This window comes from Thalassophryne amazonica, chromosome 17 (assembly GCF_902500255.1).
Source record: "Thalassophryne amazonica chromosome 17, fThaAma1.1, whole genome shotgun sequence".
In the NCBI taxonomy this organism is placed as follows: Eukaryota; Metazoa; Chordata; class Actinopteri; order Batrachoidiformes; family Batrachoididae; genus Thalassophryne; species Thalassophryne amazonica.
Window position 1 is genome coordinate 17,971,378 of NC_047119.1, and position 24,381 is coordinate 17,995,758.

The 24,381-nt window shown below is 39.2% G+C and overlaps 1 protein-coding gene across 1 annotated transcript in view; it reads left to right on the forward strand.

Moving 5' to 3' along the window:
• Positions 1-383: 383 nt before the first annotated feature.
• The window catches only part of ntrk2b (neurotrophic tyrosine kinase, receptor, type 2b), a 32,687-nt gene continuing 8,689 nt past the window's right edge, over positions 384-24,381 (forward strand). Inside the window, exons 1-13 of the mRNA XM_034191547.1 lie at positions 384-924; positions 7,876-7,950; positions 8,034-8,105; positions 8,188-8,256; positions 9,263-9,414; positions 9,516-9,652; positions 11,597-11,729; positions 15,917-16,225; positions 16,311-16,328; positions 16,453-16,461; positions 16,618-16,652; positions 16,735-16,834; positions 17,698-17,886. Coding sequence (XP_034047438.1) covers positions 701-924; positions 7,876-7,950; positions 8,034-8,105; positions 8,188-8,256; positions 9,263-9,414; positions 9,516-9,652; positions 11,597-11,729; positions 15,917-16,225; positions 16,311-16,328; positions 16,453-16,461; positions 16,618-16,652; positions 16,735-16,834; positions 17,698-17,886 — 1,522 coding nt within the window. The 5' untranslated portion in view covers positions 384-700. The remainder of the gene's footprint in view (positions 925-7,875; positions 7,951-8,033; positions 8,106-8,187; positions 8,257-9,262; positions 9,415-9,515; positions 9,653-11,596; positions 11,730-15,916; positions 16,226-16,310; positions 16,329-16,452; positions 16,462-16,617; positions 16,653-16,734; positions 16,835-17,697; positions 17,887-24,381) is intronic.

Consider the following 24,381-nt stretch of genomic DNA (forward strand, 5'->3'; position numbering starts at 1 on the left):
CATTGGCCACAATCCCGCACATATTCATTAGGTTGTGGATGCGTGATTCCCCCCCCCCCCCCCCAACACACACACACAAAGGGAAAAGTTGTGATCAATGCATGCGATGGGCACAGCCTGCAGCTCTCCTTTAATCCCTCTGACGGCTGAGGGAGACGCGCTCGTCCTCGGCGATAATCGATAGACGGATGCAGGTAGCCACGCCGCGCATCCTTACTCCGCCGTGCGCGCTGTCTCTCTCTCTCTCTCTCTCTCTCTCTCTCTCTCTCTCTCTCTCTCTCTCTCTCTCTCTCTCTCTCTCTCTCTCATTTCTCCTCACCCATCAGCGCACGTGTGAAGAAGAAGAAGAAGAAGAGGGGGAAAGCGCCCGCAGGGGTCCTGCCCATTGATCTCCAAACATCTGGAACACCTCATATTTGTTTTACGAGGCGCCAGCTCACGCCTAATGTGCAGAGGAGTGACGGCAGCAGCGGGACGGCGGCACTTGACACCTCGCTTCACAGCGTCGACATGCACTAGTGCGATAAAGCAGCAGCTTTGCGGAGACGGCAAAGGCCAATCCGTGGCATCTTGATGTTTCAAACCACGGGCTTTTGCGCATTCCTGGCCGTACGGCGCAGTCTTCTCCTGCGGATTCCCAAGGATTTATTTGCAACGGATTCGATTCGGTTTTGAATTTGCGGGAAACATCATCACACACATGTGTATATTCGTCGGAGCTGCGATGGACTCCAGCGCGGGGGAACATCACGGCACGGCTCGCCTCGGATTGTTTTTGGTTTTGATGGGGCTGTGGAGATTTTGCGACGCTTGCCCCGCATCGTGCACATGCAGCGTCTCCAGGATTGTTTGTATTGATTCCGAACCGGGGATCGAGGATTTCCCTGTGCTCACGTTGGACGACATGGAAAACATCACGGAGATGTAAGTGTGCGTAAAGGCGATCGTAGGTCACGCCACAGGACTGTGATCATGATAACACGGTCAATGATTACATTAAAAGCAACACTAGTACCAAACCTTTAAAAAATCCCCTTGTGGATTATGTCATTATCCACGTAATGAAAAAAAAAAAACATTTTCAATCAAATTATCGCAGGAAACTGGTGATCGTGTAACCAAGGTGCGGGCGCGCGCGTGTGTATGGTGGAGATGTCGTTGCGCGTGCCAGTAAACTGCCATGCTGTGTGTACGTGCGTGCGTAGTGGCGGTGTGAGCGCGCATCGTGCCTTATTTTGGATTAGTCGGTGTTTCCTTCACGGAACGGAGGCGGCGGAGGAAATGTGGAGCCACGCAGGTGTTCCAGTGTGCGCGCGGCGGAGCCACAACACGTCTCCCAACGAGCGCATTGTTTTGATTTTTGTATTTATTTATTTGAAACTCAGATTCCACGTAAAATCTCATCAGTGTGTGTGCGCACAGCCTGATGTGCGTCAGCGTGGAGGCCTGAGCGCATCGGAGTGAACCTGCTGCGCGACTGGAGACTTTTCTGGAACGCGTTGCCACAGCTGGCGTGACTTAATAAAATCAAGTCATCTGTTAGTGAATAAAAAATACCCCCCCCCCCCCCTATTTTATAAGAGCTTCATCAGTGCAATAATTACAAGGAATAAACTCACAACTTAAACATAAAAGTGACTTGTCATTGTACTTTCAAGTTCACTTTACTCCTTGTTTCATGTAAAGCTGGTGTTAACTCTGACAGTTGACGTTAACACATCTGCATCATTTGCATTACTCACAGACTAGAATAAACACCATCCAAAGAAGGAAACCTGTCCCATATTTAACTCCCAACAGTGTAATTTTAAACACTACAACACTAAAAAAACTTAGTTTGTATAACTTAGAGTATTTTAAATGTATATATATATATATATATATAGATAGATAGATAGATAGATAGATAGATAGATAGATAGATAGATATTGTTTGTAAGTTTATTTCAAGGAATGAACTCACAATTTAACAAATTTTTAATAAACCACTATATCTAACTATCTATCTATACATATAGATAGATAGATAGATAGATAGATAGATAGATAGATAGATAGATAGATAGATAGATAGATAGATAGATAGATAGATAGATAGATAGATAGATAGATAGATAGATAGATAGATAGATAGATAGATAGATATTGTTTGTAAGTTGGACTATTGGACTCTAGGCTGGACTATTGTAATTCATTATTATCAGGTTGTCCTAAAAGTTCCCTAAAAAGCCTTCAGTTAATTCAAAATGCTGCAGCTAGAGTACTGTCGGGGACTAGAAGGAGAGAGCATATCTCACCCATATTGGCCTCTCTTCATTGGCTTCCTATTAATTCTAGAATAGAATTTAAAATTCTTCTTCTTACTTATAAGGTTTTGAATAATCAGGTCCCATCTTATCTTAGGGACCTCGTAGTACCATATCACCCCAATAGAGCGCTTCGCTCTCAGACTGCAGGCTTACTTGTAGTTCCTAGGGTTTGTAAGAGTAGAATGGGAGGCAGAGCCTTCAGCTTTCAGGCTCCTCTCCTGTGGAACCAGCTCCCAATTCAGATCAGGGAGACAGACACCCTCTCTACTTTTAAGATTAGGCTTAAAACTTTCCTTTTTGCTAAAGCTTATAGTTAGGGCTGGATCAGGTGACCCTGAACCATCCCTTAGTTATGCTGCTATAGACGTAGACTGCTGGGGGGTTCCCATGATGCACTGTTTCTTTCTCTTTTTGCTCTGTATGCACCACTCTGCATTTAATCATTAGTGATCGATCTCTGCTCCCCTCCACAGCATGTCTTTTTCCTGGTTCTCTCCCTCAGCCCCAACCAGTCCCAGCAGAAGACTGCCCCTCCCTGAGCCTGGTTCTGCTGGAGGTTTCTTCCTGTTAAAAGGGAGTTTTTCCTTCCCACTGTCGCCAAGTGCTTGCTCACAGGGGGTCGTTTTGACCGTTGGGGTTTTACATAATTATTGTATGGCCTTGCCTTACAATATAAAGCGCCTTGGGGCAACTGTTTGTTGTGATTTGGCGCTATATAAAAAAATTGATTGATTGATTGAAGTTTATTTCAAGGAATAAACTCACAATTTAACAAATTTTTAATAAAGCACTCTATCTTTTTTTTAATAAACCACTCTATCTATCTATCTATCTATCTGTCTATCTATCTATCTATCTATCTATCTATCTATCTATCTATCTATCTATCTATCTATCTATCTATCTATCTATCTATCTATCTATCTATCTATCTATCTATCTATCTATCTATCTATCTATCTATCTATCTATCTATCTATCTATCTATCTATCTATCTATCTATCTATCTATCTATCTATCTATCTATCTATCTATCTATCTATCTATCTATCTATCTATCTATCTATCTATCTATCTATCTATCTATCTATCTATCTATCTATCTATCTATCTATCTATCTATATAGAGTGAATTTATTTCAAGGAATAAACTCACAATTTAAACATAAAAGTGACTTGTCATTGCACTTTCAAGTTCACTTTACTCCTTGTAGGGCTGGTGTTAAATCAACTCTGACAGTTAACGTCAACACATCTGCATTATTTGCATTACTCTGTACAGACTAAAATTAACACCATCCAAAGAAGGAAACCTGTCCCCCAGGTCAGTGTTTAACTCTCAACACAGATAAAAAAAAAAACAAAAAAAAACAAAACAGCAGTGTGATCAAAAAATGGGAATTGCAACATGGAATTTTTATAAAACCCTGAAACATTAAGGTAGTATGAATAGTTCAGAGTAGAATGGAAGTAAAATAAACAAGTTAGAACTTAAATGAAATAAAGTAGTTTGGCTACTAATAACACCAAAACTTTTTATCAAAGTTGGTTCAAATTAATTAACCTTGTAGACAACAAAGCAAATCAAGTGCACAAAGCCACTTAACCAAATCCTTTGCTAAACCGGAGTTTGACTGACTATAAAAGTCTCAATGCATTTAGTCGGGAATGGCTGAGTTGGAATTACTTTACAAAGATCCACGCAAATAATCATCTTCATTTTTTAAGTTGAGCAGCACAGCATTTTTTTTTTTTATAGTGGCGTACTTTTGCATTGTTCAGATTTAAAAGTGATTATGAGAATGCAACATCTCAGGATGGAAGTGAACCTACAACCTTCTGGCTATGAGATAACAGTGTTGTCACAGAACCATCACACAGTCAAATAAACTCTGCAGTACACCTGCAAACAGTATTATATCAACTCTGTCATAATATGAAGTTTACCATCTCTAATATCAATCAATCAATCAATCAATCAATTTTTTTTAATATAGCGCCAAATCACAACAAACAGTTGCCCCAAGGCAGATAAGATAGAGATAATTAATACCATGAGAGAGTTGATTTAACATCATGTGCAGTGGGTAGACTACAGTCAGTATATGTGGTCCCACTTTAAATGTGTCTGCAGGAGAAGATTACAATAATTGTTACTTTTCAAATACTTATGGACCTGATTGGGAAAAAGGTGATTTAAGTGATGTTAAAGCTTTCTTGGTTGCTGGAGAAAGATGGACTGATTTGAGGATTTCAAAAACTGCTGAGCTACTGGAATTTCCATGCACAGTCACCTCTAGGGTCTGTAGAGAATGGTCTGAAAAAAGAAGCATCCTCTGAGTGTCAGTTCTCTGGGCTAAAATGCTTCGTTGATGGCAGAATTCAGACTTGAACTTCCAGGTTACTTTAAGGTGACAGAAAAAAGCCAGTAACTCAAATAACCACTTTTAATGGATGGTTAACAGCAGAAGAAGACCACACTAGGTATGGCCTCACCAAAAATAGACAAAGTTGTAAGTCCTTTGTAGGACCTGAGGCCCACTGGTGCCTGTGCTAACTTACTCATCCAAGGCTGCTACAGATGGGACAATGCAGATGTCTTGTTCAAGATCACAGACAGGTAGTGTGATTGGTAACCAAACATCTACATATTGATAGCCCATCTCCTTGTGTAGCAGCTGAAATCTGAGTTATGTTGTGTGGTTTGACTCCACCCATTCACTCCTCTAGGGATGCAAACTCACAATCCCTAGCATGGGAGGTAGACTCTCTAAAACCCAGGGCTCTGGCTTTGTGACCAGAGAATCCCTTTGAGCTGTTGGGCAGTGAGGTTTACGAACTACATATGCACAGCAACTCCTGCTGGCAACTGTTACACTCACCCTCCTAACCTTACTCTCATCCAGGTCACGGCACCACTGTAGCGGCTGTACTCTGCGTTGTGTTGTGTGTGATTCCACCCACTCGCTCCCCTTGGGACAAAAACTCACAATCCCTGGCATGGGAGGCAGTTTGTCGAACCAAAAGGTTAAAACCCAGGGCTCTGGCTTTGTGACCAGAGAATCCTTTTGAGTTGTTGGGGTGTGAGGTTTGCTAACTATATATGCACAGTGACTCCTGTTGGCCTCTGTTACTCTCACCCTCCTAAACTCACTCTCATCCGGGTCACGGCACCACTGTAGTGGCTGCACTCTGAGTTGTGTTGTGTGATTTCACCCACTTGCTCCCCTCGGGACAAAAACTCACGATCCCTGGCATGGGAGGCGCTCTGTCTAACCAGAAGGCTAAAACCCAGGGCTCTGGCTTTGTGACCACAGAATCCTTTTGAGCTGTTGGGGAGTGAGGTTTACTAACTACATATGCACAGCGACTCCTGCTGGCCTCCGTTATACTTACCCCACTGAACCATGCTCTACCAAAATGGCTGGTCATTACTACTGTTGGCCCTGAGGCCCAATGTGTGCTGGTTTATACCCCCAGTGTAAATCAAGTTAAGAGTCAGCAACTTCACCTAGATATGACGCCAGTCCATCATAGGTTACTTCCTCAGCCAAGGCTGATACCCACTGATGCTACGGTCAGACTAGCTTGATGGGTATTCCCGGAGTGTGGCCAGCTCATGGTGACTTGGCTTTAATATGTAAAATATTTAAAGATAGATTATAAAGGACTGTGAAACCCAACACTGTCACAATAAGTTTTTCCTGCAGTGATGTACTAACATCTACGTAAAGTGTCTTGTAATCATTTCAGATGTATTATCTGGTTACAAAACAAAGTTTTTAGATTTAGAAATGTTCTCGCTAACGTTTACAAAATATGAGAAAAATGTCAAACAGATTAGATTTATACAGAAATACAGCTGTTTCAAAGTTAAAAATGTAATAGGCGACATTACTATTTTAATTATTTCTTCAGAGTATTGTACACTACCAATCAAACGTTTGTACACACTTTTTGACTGGTACTACAACTTACATGTAATTACTTTGTGATAACTTTTCTAACAAATGTTTTAAACTGGACAATAAAGCTGAAAAATTTTGAAAAACATCAATTTAAACCTAACAGTGTAGTTACAACAATGTCAAACTTTTATTAAAAGTTAGTATAACATTTGGAGCAACACCATTGTTCCAAAACTGGCCTGTTTGTGTGGAATTAAAGTCAGCAGATTTATTTGTCTTGAGGTAGGGTTTTTAGTTGCTAGGGAAGGTGAAAAAGTCCCTAAATTAGTGTGAAAGTTGCTAAATTGGCAACATTGAGATGGAAGTTGCTTAACATGGGAAGAGGTGGTGCAAATTCAAATTAAGGAATCAAATTTGTCTCAGTGCCTTTTGGTGACCCACACTGTTAAAAAAATACAGCTATGTCATTCCTGCACAGCAAAGATGGAAAGCAATGGTTTAACGAATATTTTACACATTCAATTTTTTATTATGTTCAAATGTAATCCCTAATATTTAGTAACTGTAATTACATTTGTTTTGTAATTTAATGACACACCTCTGTTACATGAAAATTCAGTAAGTTATATCTTCTAATATACATACCAGTTCTAAGACAGAACTCTACTAGTGTATACTAAAGTATATCTGAATACCTAAAAAAAAAAAAGAGAGTAGAGCCACTTAGGTGCCAGTAGGTTTAAAAGCTTTTTTATCCCATGGGAACTCTCCCTACCCACCTAAGCGGCTCAAGTATATGGACGGCATGTACATGTTAGTAGTTGGTCCCTAACATTGCTGCAGATGAAGTGTCTTGTCCAAGGACACATACATGTAGTGTGACTGGGAAATTAACCCGGGCTTATATTGGTTGCCCAACTCCTTATCCCTTTGAGCTACTTCCTCTACCAAAATAAGACAATGGAAATGGCGGGGAGTGCTTGGATTGTTAGTTGATCTGATGCATCTTGATTTCTGCCATGACATTCAGATGGCAGGGTCAGAATTTTCCGTCAACAACATGAAAGTGTTGCAGTGCAGGTTCCGTTCCAGTCGTGGAATGGTGGACCAGCTCCTTACCCTCGCAAAGATATTAGAAGGGTCTTGGGAGTATAACCAAGCAGTCTACATGTGTTTTGTGGACTTGGAAAAGGCCTAAGACCAGGTCCCTTGAGGTATCCTGTGGGGTTGCTGCAGGAGTATACGGTAAAGGTACTGCTGTAATGTGTCATCCTGTCTCTGTACGACCAAATTAGAAGCTGTGCCTGCATTCTCTGTATCACATCAGACCTGTTCCTGGTGGGTGTTGGACTCCACCAGGGTTACCCCTTGTCACCAGTCCTGTTTTTCTTCATGCTGACAGGATTCTATTCACTCGAGGACCGAACTTGGCCACCCCTGGCATCCCTTACCAAAAAATAGTACTGATAAGAATATAAAAAGTAAACTGGAAGTATACTTGAAAGATACTTGCATGTACTACTTTTTGGTAAGGGATAATACAATCTGCAATATCACCACTAAATGGCACTAAATCCGACACACTGCAGCTTTAAAGCGGCGTGTGCTTTTTCTAAGAATTCAAATTCTAACAGGGTTTCTTCTCTATTTTTCACAGATACATTGCCAACCAAAACAGACTGTTTGACATCAGTGACAACAGTTTAAGGCACTACATCAACCTCAGAAACCTGTGAGTAACACACTGTGTGGTTTTTTGACTTTTCAACAGAATAAAAAAGGTGTTTGGTAACATTATGTTTGAATTTCCAACAGGACAGTGACAAAGACGAGATTGACGGCGATCTCATCGGACGCCTTTTATAACAATACAAGACTTCAATACTTGTAAGAAGACTATTATTTTAGAGATGACCATAGCACACAAAACCTTTACCATTCCACTGAATTGTTGTTTTTTTCCTTTTAGAAATCTCACAGACAATAACCTGTCAACGCTGTCATGGAGAACATTTCAGAACTTGAACGTGTCTTGTTTGTAAGTGTGAAGTTAGTACTTTACTCCAGGAGAGCTCAGCTGATATGGATTGTTTTGGAGTTACCAATACAAAATCCATGTTAGGGCATTTAAAAAAAAAAAAATCCAATATCAATCCAGCTAGCACAGAACGTAACTGCAAACATTGCTGAGAGGTTGCTCCAAAGGTAACATTGTGGCCACGTATTACACTGACAAAAGAGGACAGCTGAACCAACTTTAAAAAGTGTTACAATTGGTAAAACCTGACTGAATTAAGTTGTTTGAACTTAAGTTTACTTGCTAACTTAAGTTCAGACAACTTAATTCAATCAGGTTTTACCAATTGTAATGCTTTTTAAAGTTAGTTCTTTTTTCAGTGTAGCAATATGGGCACAACGTTACTTCTGGAGCAACCACATTGCAACCTCCCAGCAATGTTGCAGTTATGTTCCGTGCTAGTTGGGGATATATCTGCCTATATATACAGAAAAAAATGGCAATGATTCTGAACATTTCATCATCACCCTTGTAACCGAGGCTTGATGTATTGCGGTTTAAACATGAACTTTATAATAAATAACTATAAATATAACCACCAACCAACAAACGTACATATGTTGACCCTGCCTAGCTGGGGGTATATCGACCATTTGTCACGTCTCTGTAAAATGCCCACTCTGAATGAAAATGAATGGCAGCTGGTCAATTTTGCCTCTGTCTGATGTGACCAAGGGGTGATGTGGTCCAAACAATGCTTGACAGCATTGTAAATAAGGCTGTGGGAGCTACCTCTGCTGGACAAACTACTCAATAAGACCATTTTCAACAGCCAAAATGTTTTCTGCATTGTTTATTCAAGAAAATAAAAGTTTTCATATTGGGAAAAATAATGGTGCTACTGATATGTTGGTGAAGGGCTCCTTAAATCGGCCAGTAATATCAGCCAACCGATATATCGGTTGGCCTCTAGTCTGTAGGTGTTGATGAGGATTGGTCATGAGCCTAGGTCTTGTTTGTTTTCTAGGATCCTCCTCACTGGTAATCCTCTGGATTGCGTATGTGATAATTTGTGGATCAAACTGAGGCTCCAAGATGAAATCGAGAATCAGGATCTGAAGTGCATTGACGACAGAGGAGTGACAAAAACCTTCGCCAAGCTCACTCCTCCAGACTGCGGTAATGTGAATCTATGTTTCATTTTTAAAAAAGTACAAGAGAGATTTACTGATGGAGAAATCTGAAAGATACAGGCACTCAAAAATTAGTGTTTCTTGCAGACGTCCCGCAAGTGCAGGTCACCCCAACGCTTGTGACCGAGATGGAGGGGAGTAACGTAAAAGCTGAGTGCATCGGCTCGGGATCACCTCCTCCTGACATCGAGTGGAATCTTGACATGCTGTCCACACACTACGTGGTGAGCATCTCCGGTTTCCTGCTTGAGCCCATGGGCCTTTCACATCAGGTTTCTCATTTTGAGCTTGCTACAGGAAATAAGCTTATCATCACGTGCATGATGGAAAATCAGAGGAGGTGTGGTTGAAGTTACATATCATTTTACAAAGCTGAGGTTTGGTAGTCGGCCTTCAAGGCCACAGTGCCTGCTTTATGAACGCAAAAAACAAGCACTTTTATTTGCCTCAAAATGGCACAAACTGCAAAAGAAAAACTAATAAAATAAAATAAAATCAATTTCAGTGATTTAAAACTTAGGGTGTCTGATGCTCTCTTGGTAATACTTTACAATAAGGGTACATTACATAATGCAGTAATAAGCATTAACTAACAGTGAATTAAGAATGAAAAATGTTTAGTAATCATTTGTTAAGGGTGTTCATGTTAACTAAGGCATGAATTTATATGATATTAATTTATACATTATTTAATAATTTATAAAGCTACTGAGCATTATGTATAAATGATTACTAAACTCAGGCAGCACGGTGGCTTAGTGGTTAGCACTGTTGCCTCACAACAAAAAGGTCATGGAATCTATGCCCACATGGGGCCTTTCTGTGTGGAGTTTGCATGTTCTCCCCCGTGTTTTTGTGCCTCACGCGCTGTGACTGCTGGGACAGGCACCTGGAGTAAACGGTTGAAGATGAGTGAGTGAGTGAGTGACTGATTACTAAACAGTTATCTGTTAATTAAAAGTTAATGTTTATTGCTGCATTAACTAATGTCTTTTAATGTACCCTTATTGTAAAGTGTTATCAACAGTAATAATCCTACACTGTAAAAAATGTTTCTTTTTTTGAGCAGAGTATTCTTTTTTAGAATGGTGGGTGAATATAATTGTTTTCAGCCATTAAAGTTAAAAATGTTTAAAAGAGTTTTAGGGCCACATTGAATTTCCTTTTTTTTTTTTTTTTTTTGGACTTCGAGAATAAAGTCGTAATATTACGAGAAAAAAGTCGTAATATTATGAGAATAAAGTCGTAATATTATGAGAAAAAAGTCATAATATTATGAGAATAAAGTCGTAATATTACGAGAAAAAAGTTGTAATATTACGAGAAAAAAGTCGTAATATTATGAGAATAAAGTCGTAATATTACGAGAAAAAAGTCATAATATTATGAGAATAAAGTCGTAATTTTATGAGAAAAAAGTCGTAATATTACAAGAAAAAATTCGAAATATTATATTATGACTTTATTCTCATAATATTACAACTTTATTCTCATAATATTACGACTTTATTCTGGAAGTCTAATAAAAAAAAATTCTATGTGGCCCTAAAACGCCGTCGTAAAAATGCACCTGTTTGTGACAAAATTTTTTATTATTGGATCAGACGGAAAACCAAATCCCTTCCAACAATGTTTCAAATAACATCCACAAAAGCACATCTGGAGACACTTCATCTTTGACTAACACATAACCATTCCACCATGCTGGATCCATATTGTCTCTAAACTGTGAGTTAAGCACTTACATCCTTAAGGTAGACCTTTCAAGGTCGCCCATGGTCAAAAAGTCATTTATAAAGAAGTCAAATATAAAGATAACCATTTGAAATATACCTTACATAGAAACACTGGTCCTAAGTTTTGATCTTCATCTATGACCTTTAAGTTTAACTGTTTTTTGTTGAAATCAAATCACTTTGTCCTTCTCTGTCTCACAAACATTCCACCGAGTTTGGTTAAAATTAGATTAAAGCATGTGGAGTTATTTTGTTCACACATGGACAGATGGACAAACATTACTGAAAACAATGCCACTGCTCAGCTGCTGTGTGCTGGTGTAATAAATCATCAGGATAGCAGAAAATAATAACTCTTAAAAGTCAATGAACACACAGATTTCATATTTATGTATATAAAACATAGTGCCTGTTATAATGTCATGTTTGCAGACTGAACGTCTGGATCTCAAGCTCAGCCTCACTTTGACAGGCCTGTCACCGGCTGACAACGGCAGAGTGATCATATGCAGCGCTGAGAACATCGTGGGTCAGACCGAGGCCTCGCTTCAGCTGAATATTCTCTGTAAGTCATCTTCTTCACGTGTCGCTGCAAATGTTACACAACTGTTTGTGTATTTGTGTATTTTTATCTTCTGGATGTTAGTTGCACTAATTGCACTAAAGCTTGCAACTTTGTCATCATTACTGTCTGGGTGCAAGTCTTATTGACTCTCCCCGTTTCCTGTCCGTAACGCTTCCTCCTGTGAAGCTCCTTGGGTCTCGCCGCGCTCTCGCTTAGAGCCGCGTTTCTCCTCATATACTACCAGATCTTTAGTCCAGCTGATCTGTTTGGAGGCAGATGATTGCCTTAAACCCTTTTAAGTTTAAATAATCTGACTAACTCAAGTATGCAAAATTATTTTGTAGTATAACATACTTAGCTGATGTGGGTTAAATTAACCTTTTTCAATATTTCAGATTTTTTCTGTATTAAAAGCTCTTTAATTTGGGAATTTTGTGCATTGGTGTAGTGTATTTTTATTATTGGCTTATTATTTCTATTATTATTGGTAATGAACATAAGCTTTTTTGGTATGTGCAGTGAGTAAAATAAGTATGTCACACGTCACCATTTTTCTCAGTAAATATATTTCTAAAGGTGCTACTGACATGAAATTTTCACCAGATGTCGGGAACAACCTAAGTAATCCACACATATACAAAGAACTCAAAACAATTAAGTACAAAATGGAATGACACAGGGAAAAAGTACTGAACACGCTTTCTGAAATTTATTTAATACAGCATACAGTAGTGTTCAGAATAATAGTAGTGCTATGTGATTAAAAAGATTAATGCAGGTTTTGAGTATATTTCTTATTGTTACATGGGAAACAAGGTACCAGTAGATTCAGTAGATTCTCACAAGTCCAACAAGACCAAGCATTCATGATATGCACACTCTTAAGGCTATGAAATTGGGCTGTTAGTAAAAAAAAAAAAGTAGAAAAGGGGGTGTTCACAATAATAGTAGCATCTGCTGTTGATGCTACAAACTCAAAACTATTATGTTCAAACTGCTTTTTTAGCAATCCTGTGAATCACTAAACTAGTATTTAGTTGTATAACCACAGTTTTTCATGATTTCTTCACATCTGCGAGGCATTAATTTTGTTGGTTTGGAACCAAGATTTTGCTCGTTTACTAGTGTGCTTGGGGTCATTGTCTTGTTGAAACACCCATTTCAAGGGCATGTCCTCTTCAGCATAAGGCAACATGACCTCTTCAAGTATTTTGACATATCCAAACTGATCCATGATACCTGGTATGCGATATATAGGCCCAACACCATAGTAGGAGAAACATGCCCATATCATGATGCTTGCACCACCATGCTTCACTGTCTTCACTGTGAACTGTGGCTTGAATTCAGAGTTTGGGGGTCGTCTCACAGAACAGTTTTACTCTCATCAATCCACAAAATATTCCTCCATTTCTCTTTAGGCCAGTTGATGTGTTCTTTGGCAAATTGTAACCTCTTCTGCACATGTCTTTTATTTAACAGAGGGACTTTGCGGGGGATTCTTGCAAATAAATTAGCTTCACACAGGCATCTTCTAACTGTCACAGCACTTACAGGTAACTCCAGACTGTCTTTGATCATCCTGGAGCTGATCAGTGGGTGAGCCTTTGCCATTCTGGTTATTCTTCTATCCATTTTGATGGTTGTTTTCTGTTTTCGTCCATGTGTCTCTGTTTTTTTTTTGTCCATTTTAAAGCATTGGAGATCATTGTAGATGAACAGCCTATAATTTTTTGCACCTGCATATAAGTTTTCCCCTCTCCAATCAACTTTTTAATCAAACTACTCTGTTCTTCTGAACATCTTGAACGTCCCATTTTCCTCAGGCTTTCAAAGAGAAAAGCATGTTCAACAGGTGCTGGCTTCATCCTTAAATAGGGGACACCTGATTCACACCTGTTTGTTCCACAAAATTGACAAACTCACTGACTGAATGCCACATTACTATTATTGTGAACACCCCCCTTTCTACTTTGTTTCCCATGTAACAATAAGAAATACACTCAAAACCTGGACTAATCTTTTTAGTCACATAGCACTACTATTATTCTGAACACTACTGTACAAAAGCCTTTATTGGTAATGAAGCTTCAAGACACCTCCTGTATGAAGAAAACTGATCACGTGTGATTTTGGCCTATTCTTCCCCACAAACAGTCTTCAAAAATTGAAGGTTTCGTGGACCTCTTCTATGAACCCTGATCTTTAGTTCTTTCCATAGATTTTAGTGCAGCAGATAAGAGAATATTTAGATCGGAATCCTGCAAATGATGATACAAGCCACAAATTTAGCACAAATACTCCTTAGAGGTTACTCTTTTGAAATAACCGATTAGCCACCTGAATTTTCAATAGGCAGCCAGGTAGAGGTCAATTGAAGAATTACACAGGAGTCAAAATTAAAAGATGCTCTAATCATATTGAAAACTATATCAGATTATTCGCTTGATCATAACAATTCCAAAAAGGTGTAGTTTGGACTATCTGTAGTAACATATGTCACATGTCATAGAATCCAATAGACGTAGACCTTGTTTGACCTTTACTTTGGAGACCAAACATTCAACACTGTCAAAACTATTCCATTTATTCATCCTATTAGCTCAACCAATAATTTGCATCACTTTTTACCAAAATTGGGGCAACTTTAACTTTTGACCCCTGTACAAACTGAAATGGACCTTTGTCACCATTCATGCTGTTTTTACCCCATAACTCCATAACATTCAGTCACAGATAGTCCAAACTATACCTTTTTGGAATCATTACAATCAAGCAAATAATGTGATATAGTTTTCAATATGATTAGAGGGTCTTCTCATTTTGACCCCTGTGTAATTCTTCAATTGACACCTACCTGGCTGCCTATTGAAAATTCAAGTGGCTAATCAATTATTTCAAAAGAGTAATGTTTAAGGAGTATTTGTGCCAAATTTGATGCTTGTATCACCATTTGAAGGATTGTTTCAGTTATCTGCTACACTGTTTTTATTGAAGTCAAATGATTGGCTGGACCATTCTAGCAGCTTTATTTTTATTTTTTCATTCTCTGAAACCAGTTGAGATTTTCCTTGGCTGTCTGTTTGGGATGACTGTCTTGCTGAAATGTCTACCCTCATTTCATCCTCATCATCCTGGTAGATTTTTTTCAAGAATGTCTCAGTACATTTTTCCATTTATCCTTCCTTCGGTTATATGAAGTGTGTAGGCTTGTATAAATGTTGTGCAGCAAAGTTTAAATGAGCGGCAACATTCTCTTTCTTCAGCAGTGGAGTATTGCGTGGTGAGGCATACAGGCCATGGAGGTTTAGTCCATTAATTATTGTTTTCATTGAAACAATTGCACCGACTAATTCCAGGTGTTTCTGAAGCTCTCCACAAGTGGTCCTTGGCTCTTGGACAAAGCATCTGATATTTCTTTTCACTCCGCTGTCAGAAATCTAGTGAGGAGCACCTGGTCGTGGCCAATTTATGGTGAAATTATGTTTTTTTCCACTTCCAGATTACAGCCCCAACAGTGTTCACTGGAACATTCAGAAGTTTAGAAATCCTTCTGTAACCAGTGCCATCTGTATAATTTTCAACAATAAGTTTGCAAAGATCTTGAGAGAAGTCTTCAATTTTACTCATCATGAGATGTTTGTTTTGTGACACCATGGTAATGAGACACCTTTTTATAGGGCATCAATTGGGACTGAACCAGCTGATATTAATTTGCACTGATAAGGGGCAGGACTGCTTTCGCATTACTGATAGATTTCAGCTGGTGTCTTGTCTTTAGAAACCTTTTTTCAGCTTCCTTCCTTCAGGTATTCAGTATTTTTCCCTGTTATTACACATAATTTATGAACATTATGGTTTGATATAAATTGGTTTGACATCTGGTGAAAATTTTGTGTCAATAGCACTTTTAGAAATACATTTACTGAGAAAAATGGTGATGTGCTCAGTATTTTACTCGCTGTAAGTTGCAGGACATCCCACACTAGTGATAAAACATGCAGTTTATACTAAACTCATAAAATAAATGTATCATTTCCACACGTGTTAGTGCTTTCTCAGTTTTGACACAATTGGTCTTTACGTCCAGATGTTTGTCATTGAAAATTTAAAACTTGAAGCAACTTTTAAAAACAGAAAAAGAAGGAAAAATAAATTAACAAATATTTTTGTGCCTTCTGTGTCAGTTGCCCCCACCATCCAGCAGCTGCTGGGGCCGGAGCGGGACCACCACTGGTGCATCCCCTTCAGCGTAACGGGGAACCCCAAACCTGAGTTGCAGTGGTACCATGAAGACATGCCTCTGCAGGAGCAGGACTACATCCGCACTTACATCCACCTGTACACCGAGAGCGAGTACCACGGCTGCCTGCAGCTGGTCAACCCTACGCACATCCACAATGGCGAGTACACGCTAGTGGCCACCAATCAGTACGGCCGGGATGAGAAGAAGGTGTCAGCCCAGTTTATCGACCCGCCGGACATCGACCCGCCAGGTCTCGGCACACTCTGGTTTTGTAGGATTTAATTTTGATTAGTAGTTTTTATATATTACTTATACCCTTATTCTTTTGATTGCAGATGACCATTTCTACTACTGTAAGTATTAAACCGCCTTTCTAAAACCAATAACTAGACCAAAAATGAAGTTAACTCTCTCTTTTGCTCCATTGCTTACATACATTTCTTCTTTACTCTGTGCTTCTGTCTTGGCTGCACTCAGACCCAACAGGTACACATACTTATAACATCCTAACAACTCCTAGAAAATCATGCCAGAAATAGACTAAATCAGTTTTTTTATGTATTAAATTAATATTTCTACACAGAGTTGACAGTTATCCAAGAGGACAGTCAGCAGTAACAGTTTTTTTTTGTGGTTTTTCAGACTCACCCCTCACCCCGCTGGACGACAGCGTGGCGGTTAGTGATTCACATCAGTCATTTCAAGGTTCCATCCTGGTTTTGGTGACATATATGTGACAAATGCTTTTTTTCTTCCCAGAAGTATGTCGTTGCAGGAATTACGGGTGTTGCATTCGTTGGCAGTGCTCTGATGGCGATCATTCTGAAATATGGTAGAAACTCCAACTTTGGCATCAAAGGTAAACGTATTTATTTGAATGGGTCAAAATTAGTCTTTATTTACCTTTAAAGACAAATACAGCTTTTCTCTCAACTTAAACATCAAGAAATTTGCAAAATTCTATAGCTAAATGTGCGGAAATGCCACCACTATGAAGACGATTTAGGATTGAAATGTGTCATTTTGTAGTTCTGTGACATATGTCACTGAAGTCCGTAAGTGATGTCCTGGCATAGAGTCCTATAGAAGATGAGCCCACAAGGGTCGTGTCCTTGGAACCACAGTTACTTTGACGGCTAGGACAATGATGCTACACGCCAGTATTTAGCTGAATTACATATCAAAGGACCAGAGTCGGCATGTTTGGAAGTATGACCCCGAAACATCGACAAAATTGGAAAAATGATGTATACTAATACACATTTATTAAAAATTCTTGGTAAATGAGCTAAGCCTAGCATATGCTCATATATCGCAAATGAATGATTTGTAGCCTATTGTCTCTTACCAAGGCTTCAGTTTGGTAGACTTTACCAGTACTATTAATTTAGACCAAAATGTCCGGATTTCTCCGGTGATACTCCAGTTTGCTCAGAAGGTGATATTTTCAGCTGCTCGTTTTTGCTCCAGATCACTACAGCGAAACCTCTATGGTTTCGTAACATTCATGTACCCCTTTAAATCACAACACCCAATTTAAAATGTATTAGACGTTTCCCCTTTACTTATTAATTATACTGTGTCATCTTATGTTTAATTAAGATTTAGAGGTCTTGTCATCAATATCCATTTTTTTTTTTTACTCTTTCTCTTCTCCTTCCTTTCTTCTCTACTTCATCTACCCTCTGTTTCTTCACCGTCTCATTTTCTACTGTTCCTTAGGCTCCTCCTCGGTCATTAGTAATGACGACGACTCTGCCAGCCCTCTTCATCATGTCTCCAATGGCAACAACACCCCGTCGTCCTCCGAGATGGGTCCAGATGCAGTGATCATTGGGATGACGAAGATTCCTGTCATTGAGAACCCTCAGTACTTCCGTAACTCTGGCAGTATGCTGAAAGCTGAGACGTGTGAGTTACCACCAATGTCTGGTAACCTGGACCTTTTCAGATAAACCAGCCAGGAAGCCGTATTTTTTGTCAGCTTCCTGCTGCATTGTGATGGTGTTGACTCCAGTAGTGCAGCGGCTAAGAGAATATTTAGAGCAAAATTGTGCAAATGGTGATACAAGCACGAAAGTTGGCACAAATACTCCTTAGACATTACTCTTTTGAACAAACCGACTGGCCACCTGAATTTTCAATAGGGGCCAGGTAGGGGTCAATTGAAGAATTACACAGGGGTCGAAATTAAAAATGTTGAAATCATTTTGAAAACTACACCACATTATTTGTCTGATCGTAAAGATTCCAAAAAGGTATAGTTTTGACTATCTATGCCTGAATGATCAGAAGTTATGGGGTAAAAACAGCAAAAATGGTGACAAAGGTCAGTGTCAGTTTGTACAGGGGTCAAAAGTTAAAGTTGCTCTAATTTTGGTAAAAAAGTGATACAAATTATTGGTTGAGCTAATAGGATTAATAAATGGAATAGTTTTGATTGTGTTGAATGTTTGGTCTTCAAAGTAAAGGTCAAACAAGGTCAAGTCCATTGGATTCTATATGACATGTGACATATGTTACCCTGTAACATGATAACTAAGCATGATACATGGTGCAAACTATTCCTTTTTAAAACCCTGTTACCTCAACTAATAATTTGCACCTTTTTTTTTTTTTTTTTTTTTTTTTTTTACCAAAATTGGAGAAACTTTAATTTTGACCCCTGTACAAACTGAAACTGACCTTTGTCACCATTTTTGCTGTTTTTACCCCATAACTCCTAATCATTCAGTCATAGATAGCCCAAACTATACCTTTTTGGAATCTTTACGATCACACAAATAACATGGTGTAGTTTTCAAAATGATTTCAGCATTTTTAATTTTGACCCCTGTGTAATTCTTCAATTGACCCCTACCTGGCCACCTACTGAAAATTCAAGTGGCCAGTCGGTTTGTTCAAAAGAGTAATGTCTAAGGAGTATTTGTGCCAACCTTGTGCCAATGCTTGTATCACCATTTGCACGATTGTTTCAGTTATCTGCTGCACTACAGGACAATTAGCCTGCTGGTGATCTTCAGAAGCACAAGTCAGCAGAGTGAAACTTAAAGGACGTCTCACACAAGACGTGGGGCCCAATCTTGATGACTGAAGCAAAAGGGAGTTTTGAGTTCGTCCAAGCGTACATTAGCGTTTAAGTTGCAAGCAATCCCGGTGCTCTGCACAAAGGGGTTTGATCTACTGCATTCATTAAGCATGGGCACGTTGTAGCCCGACCATAACATCAACCAATCAGAGTGGCATCTGTCTGTATCTTTAAATGGGAGTGTGCCAGGTACACATCCCTGTGGTATCAAGAAAGTGGATGCAAGTCATCGCTGGCACTTAAAGGACATGTCGCATGTGTTTTAACATCCCAGTTAGCAACACATCAAAGTACTCATGATTGTAAGTCTCCCTGCGCACATGCGCTCATAATTAGTGGTTTCTGATGTTTTTTATTCCTCTCCTGAAACGAGGAAACAGGTGCATTTCCAAAAAACATCTCACTCTGCACTTCTTGGCATTTCTCTGTGTGTGACGTAGTTAAGAGCAAAACACAAACATCCTAGACAGACGAATGAGGTTCTGCCCAATAATGAAGCTTTGGAGCTTTTCTTTGAAAGCGGCGGCTCAAATGTACAGAGGAGATGACACACGTCACCCCAAAACTCTTAACTTTTTCAGAATCTTGTCGGATTTTGGAACTTAAAGTGTCGTGATGCTGCTGTTTGTGCCACAGCTGCTGGTTTACTGCTGCAGACACGCCTGCACATGTCTCCTATTGGGAAAAACTCAGAAGATGCTATTTTCAGGAGCTAATAGTGCAGCAGATAACTGAAACAATCCTTCACATGGCGATACAAGCACCAGATTTGGCATGAAGGTCCTCATAACTCAGTGTTTGAGAAAAAGTGCTGGCCACGTAAAAATCCAATATGACAGCCAGGTAGGGGTCAATGAAGAATGACACAGGGTCAAAATTTAAAAATGCTCCAATCATATTGAAAGCTATACCAAATTATGTGTCTGATCACAAAGATTCCAAAAAGGTATAGTTTGGCCTATCTGTGACTGAATGTTATGGAGTTATGGGGTAAAAAACAATAATTATTAACCAATAACCAGTAAAAATCTATTTAAGCATAAAAATTCAAAAAGAAAAAATAATATAGCACCTTCAACTGCACCACAGACTAAAACAGTTAAATGTGGTCTATTAAACATTAAGTCTCTCTCTTCTAAGTCCCTGTTAGTAAATGATATAATAATTGATCGACATATTGATTTATTCTGCCTTACAGAAACCTGGTTACAGCAGGATGAATATGTTAGTTTAAATGAGTCAACACCCCCGAGTCACACTAACTGCCAGAATGCTCGTAGCACGGGCCGAGGATTAGCAGCAATCTTCCATTCCAGCTTATTAATTAATCAAAAACCCAGACAGAGCTTTAATTCATTTGAAAGCTTGTCTCTTAGTCTTGTCCATCCAAATTGGAAGTCCCAAAAACCAGTTTTATTTGTTATTATCTATCATCCACCTGGTCGTTACTGTGAGTTTCTCTGTGAATTTTCAGACCTTTTGTCTGACTTAGTGCTTAGCTCAGATAATTATAGTGGGCGATTTTAACATCCACACAGATGCTGAGAATGACAGCCTCAACACTGCATTTAATCTATTGTTAGACTCAATTGGCTTTGCTCAAAATGTAAATGAGTCCACCCACCACTTTAATCATATCTTAGATCTTGTTCTGACTTATGGTATGGAAATTGAAGACTTAACAGTATTCCCTGAAAACTCCCTTCTGTCTGATCATTTCTTAATAACATTTACATTTACTCTGATGGACTACCCAGCAATGGGGAATAAGTTTCATTACACTAGAAGTCTTTCAGAAAGCGCTGTAACTAGGTTTAAGGATATGATTCCTTCTTTATGTTCTCTAGTGCCATATACCAACACAGTGCAGAGTAGCTACCTAAACTCTGTAAGTGAGATAGAGTATCTCGTCAATAGTTTTACATCCTCATTGAAGACAACTTTGGATGCTGTAGCTCCTCTGAAAAAGAGAGCTTTAAATCAGAAGTGCCTGACTCTGTGGTATAACTCACAAACTCCCACCTTAAAGCAGATAACCCGTAAGTTGGAGAGGAAATGGCGTCTCACTAATTTAGATCTTCACTTAGCCTGGAAAAAGAGTCTGTTGCTCTATAAAAAAGCCATCCATAAAGCTAGGACATCTTACTACTCATCACTAATTGAAGAAAATAAGAACAACCCCAGGTTTCTTTTCAGCACTGTAGCCAGGCTGACAAAGAGTCAGAGCCGAGTATTCCTTTAACTTTAACTAGTAATGACTTCATGACTTTCTTTGCTAATAAAATTTTAACTATTAGAGAAAAAATTACTCATAACCATCCCAAAGACGTGTCGTTATCTTTGGCTGCTTTCAGTGATGCCGGTATTTGGTTAGACTCTTTCTCTCCGATTGTTCTGAGTTATTTTCATTAGTTACTTCCTCCAAACCATCAACATGTCTATTAGACCCCATTCCTACCAGGCTGCTCAAGGAAGCCCTACCATTAATTAATGCTTCGATCTTAAATATGATCAATCTATCTTTATTAGTTGGCTATGTACCACAGGCTTTTAAGGTGGCAGTAATTAAACCATTACTTAAAAAGCCATCACTTGACCCAGCTATCTTAGCTAATTATAGGCCAATCTCCAACCTTCCTTTTCTCTCAAAAATTCTTGAAAGGGTAGTTGTAAAACAGCTAACTGATCATCTGCAGAGGAATGGTCTATTTGAAGAGTTTCAGTCAGGTTTTAGAATTCATCATAGTACAGAAACAGCATTAGTGAAGGTTACAAATGATCTTCTTATGGCCTCAGACAGTGGACTCATCTCTGTGCTTGTTTTGTTAGACGTCAGTGCTGCTTTTGATACTGTTGACCATAAAGTTTTATTACAGAGATTAGAGCATGCCATAGGTATTAAAGGCACTGCGCTGCGGTGGTTTGAATCATATTTATCTAATAGATTACAATTTGTTCATGTAAATGGGGAATCTTCTTTACAGACTAAGGTTAATTATGGAGTTCCACAAGGTTCTGTGCTAGGACCAATTTTATTCACTTTATACATGCTTCCCTTAGGCAGTATTATTAGACGGCATTGCTTAAATTTTCATTGTTACGCAGATGATACCCATCTTTATCTATCCATGAAGCCAGAGGACACACACCAATTAGCTAAACTGCAGGATTGTCTTACAGACATAAAGACATGGATGACCTCTAATTTCCTGCTTTTAAACTCAGATAAAACTGAAGTTATTGTACTTGGCCCCACAAATCTTAGAAACATGGTGTCTAACCAGATCCTTACTCTGGATGGCATTACCCTGACCTCTAGTAATACTGTGAGAAATCTTGGAGTCATTTTTGATCAGGATATGTCATTCAAAGCGCATATTAAACAAATATGTAGGACTGCTTTTTTGCATTTACACAATATCTCTAAAATTAGAAAGGTCTTGTCTCAGAGTGATGCTGAAAAACTAATTCATGCATTTATTTCCTCTAGGCTGGACTACTGTAATTCATTATTATCAGGTTGTCCTAAAAGTTCCCTGAAAAGCCTTCAGTTAATTCAAAATGCTGCAGCTAGAGTACTAACGGACTGGAAGGAGAGAGCATATTTCACCCATATTGGCCTCTCTTTATTGGCTTCCTGTTAATTCTAGAATGGAATTTAAAATTCTTCTTCTTACTTATAAGGTTTTGAATAATCAGGTCCCATCTTACCTTAGGGACCTCATAGTACCATATCACCCCAATAGAGCGCTTCGGTCTCAGACTGCAGGCTTACTTGTAGTTCCTAGGGTTTGTAAGAGTAGAATGGGAGGCAAAGCATTCAGCTTTCAGGCTCCTCTCCTGTGGAACCAGCTCCCAATTCAGATCAGGGAGACAGACACCCTCTCTACTTTTAAGATTAGGCTTAAAACTTTCCTTTTTGCTAAAGCTTATAGTTAGGGCTGGATCAGGTGACCTTGAACCATCCCTTAGTTATGCTGCTATAGACTTAGACTGCTGGGGGGTTCCCATGATGCACTGAGTGTTTCTTTCTCTTTTTGCTCTGTATGCACCACTCTGCATTTAATCATTAGTGATTGATCTCTGCTCCCCTCCACAGCATGTCTTTTTCCTGGTTCTCTCCCTCAGCCCCAACCAGTCCCAGCAGAAGACTGCCCCTCCCTGAGCCTGGTTCTGCTGGAGGTTTCTTCCTGTTAAAAGGGAGTTTTTCCTTCCCACTGTTGCCAAGTGCTTGCTCACAGGGGGTCGTTTTGACCGTTGGGGTTTTTCCGTAATTATTGTATGGCCTTGCCTTACAAACCTTATAAAGCGCCTTGGGGCAACTGTTTGTTGTGATTTGGCGCTATATAAATAAAATTGATTTGATTTGATTAAAAACAGCAAGAATGGTAAGAAAGGTCAGTTTCAGTTTGCATAGGAGTCAAAAATTAAAAGTTCAAAAATTCAAAATCAAAAATTAAAGTTAAAGTTGCTCCAGTTTTGGTAGAAAGTGGTGCAAAATATTGGTTGAACTAATAGGATTAATAAATGGAATAGTTTTGACTGTTGAATGCTTGGTTTGCAGAGTAAATGTCAAACAATGTTGAAGTCCATTGGATTCTATGGCATACGACGTATGTTACCCTGTAATGTGACAACTAAGCATGACACATGGTGCAAACTATTTAAACCCCTATTAACTCTAATTCGCATCACATTTTACAAAAATTGGAGCAGCTTTAACTTTTGACCCCTGTACAAACTGAAATTGACCTTTGTCACCATTTTTGCTGTTTTTACCTCATAACTCCATAACATTCAATCATAGATAGTCCAAACTATACCTTTTTGGAATAATTATGATCAGACCAGGGGCATCCTCACCAGATGCCTGAACAACCCCAACTGGCTCCTTCCAATGCAAAGAAGCAGCGGCTCAACTCAGAGTCCCTCCCCGATAGTCAAGCATCTCACCCTGTCCGGGACTGTAAGCCCAGATACCCAATGGAGGAATCTAATTTCCACCTTACTCTTTCAGTCATTACCCAAAGTTCATGACTGTAGGTGAGGATAGGAGCGTAAACTGATTGGTAAACTGAGAGCCTCATATTCTGGCTCAGCTCTTTCTTCAGCATGATGGTCCAGTACAGTGTCAGTAAAACAGACACCACCCCAATCCATCTATCAATCTCAACAAAGCGTATTACTACTGAATTATTGGGAGGCAATGTTGTAACGGTTAAAGCACTGAGGTTGTGACCAGCACATCCTCAGTTCAAAACCTTGTCAGAGTTGAAAATCACCAAGCATCCATGGGGAAGGTCCTTAATCCCAAAGTT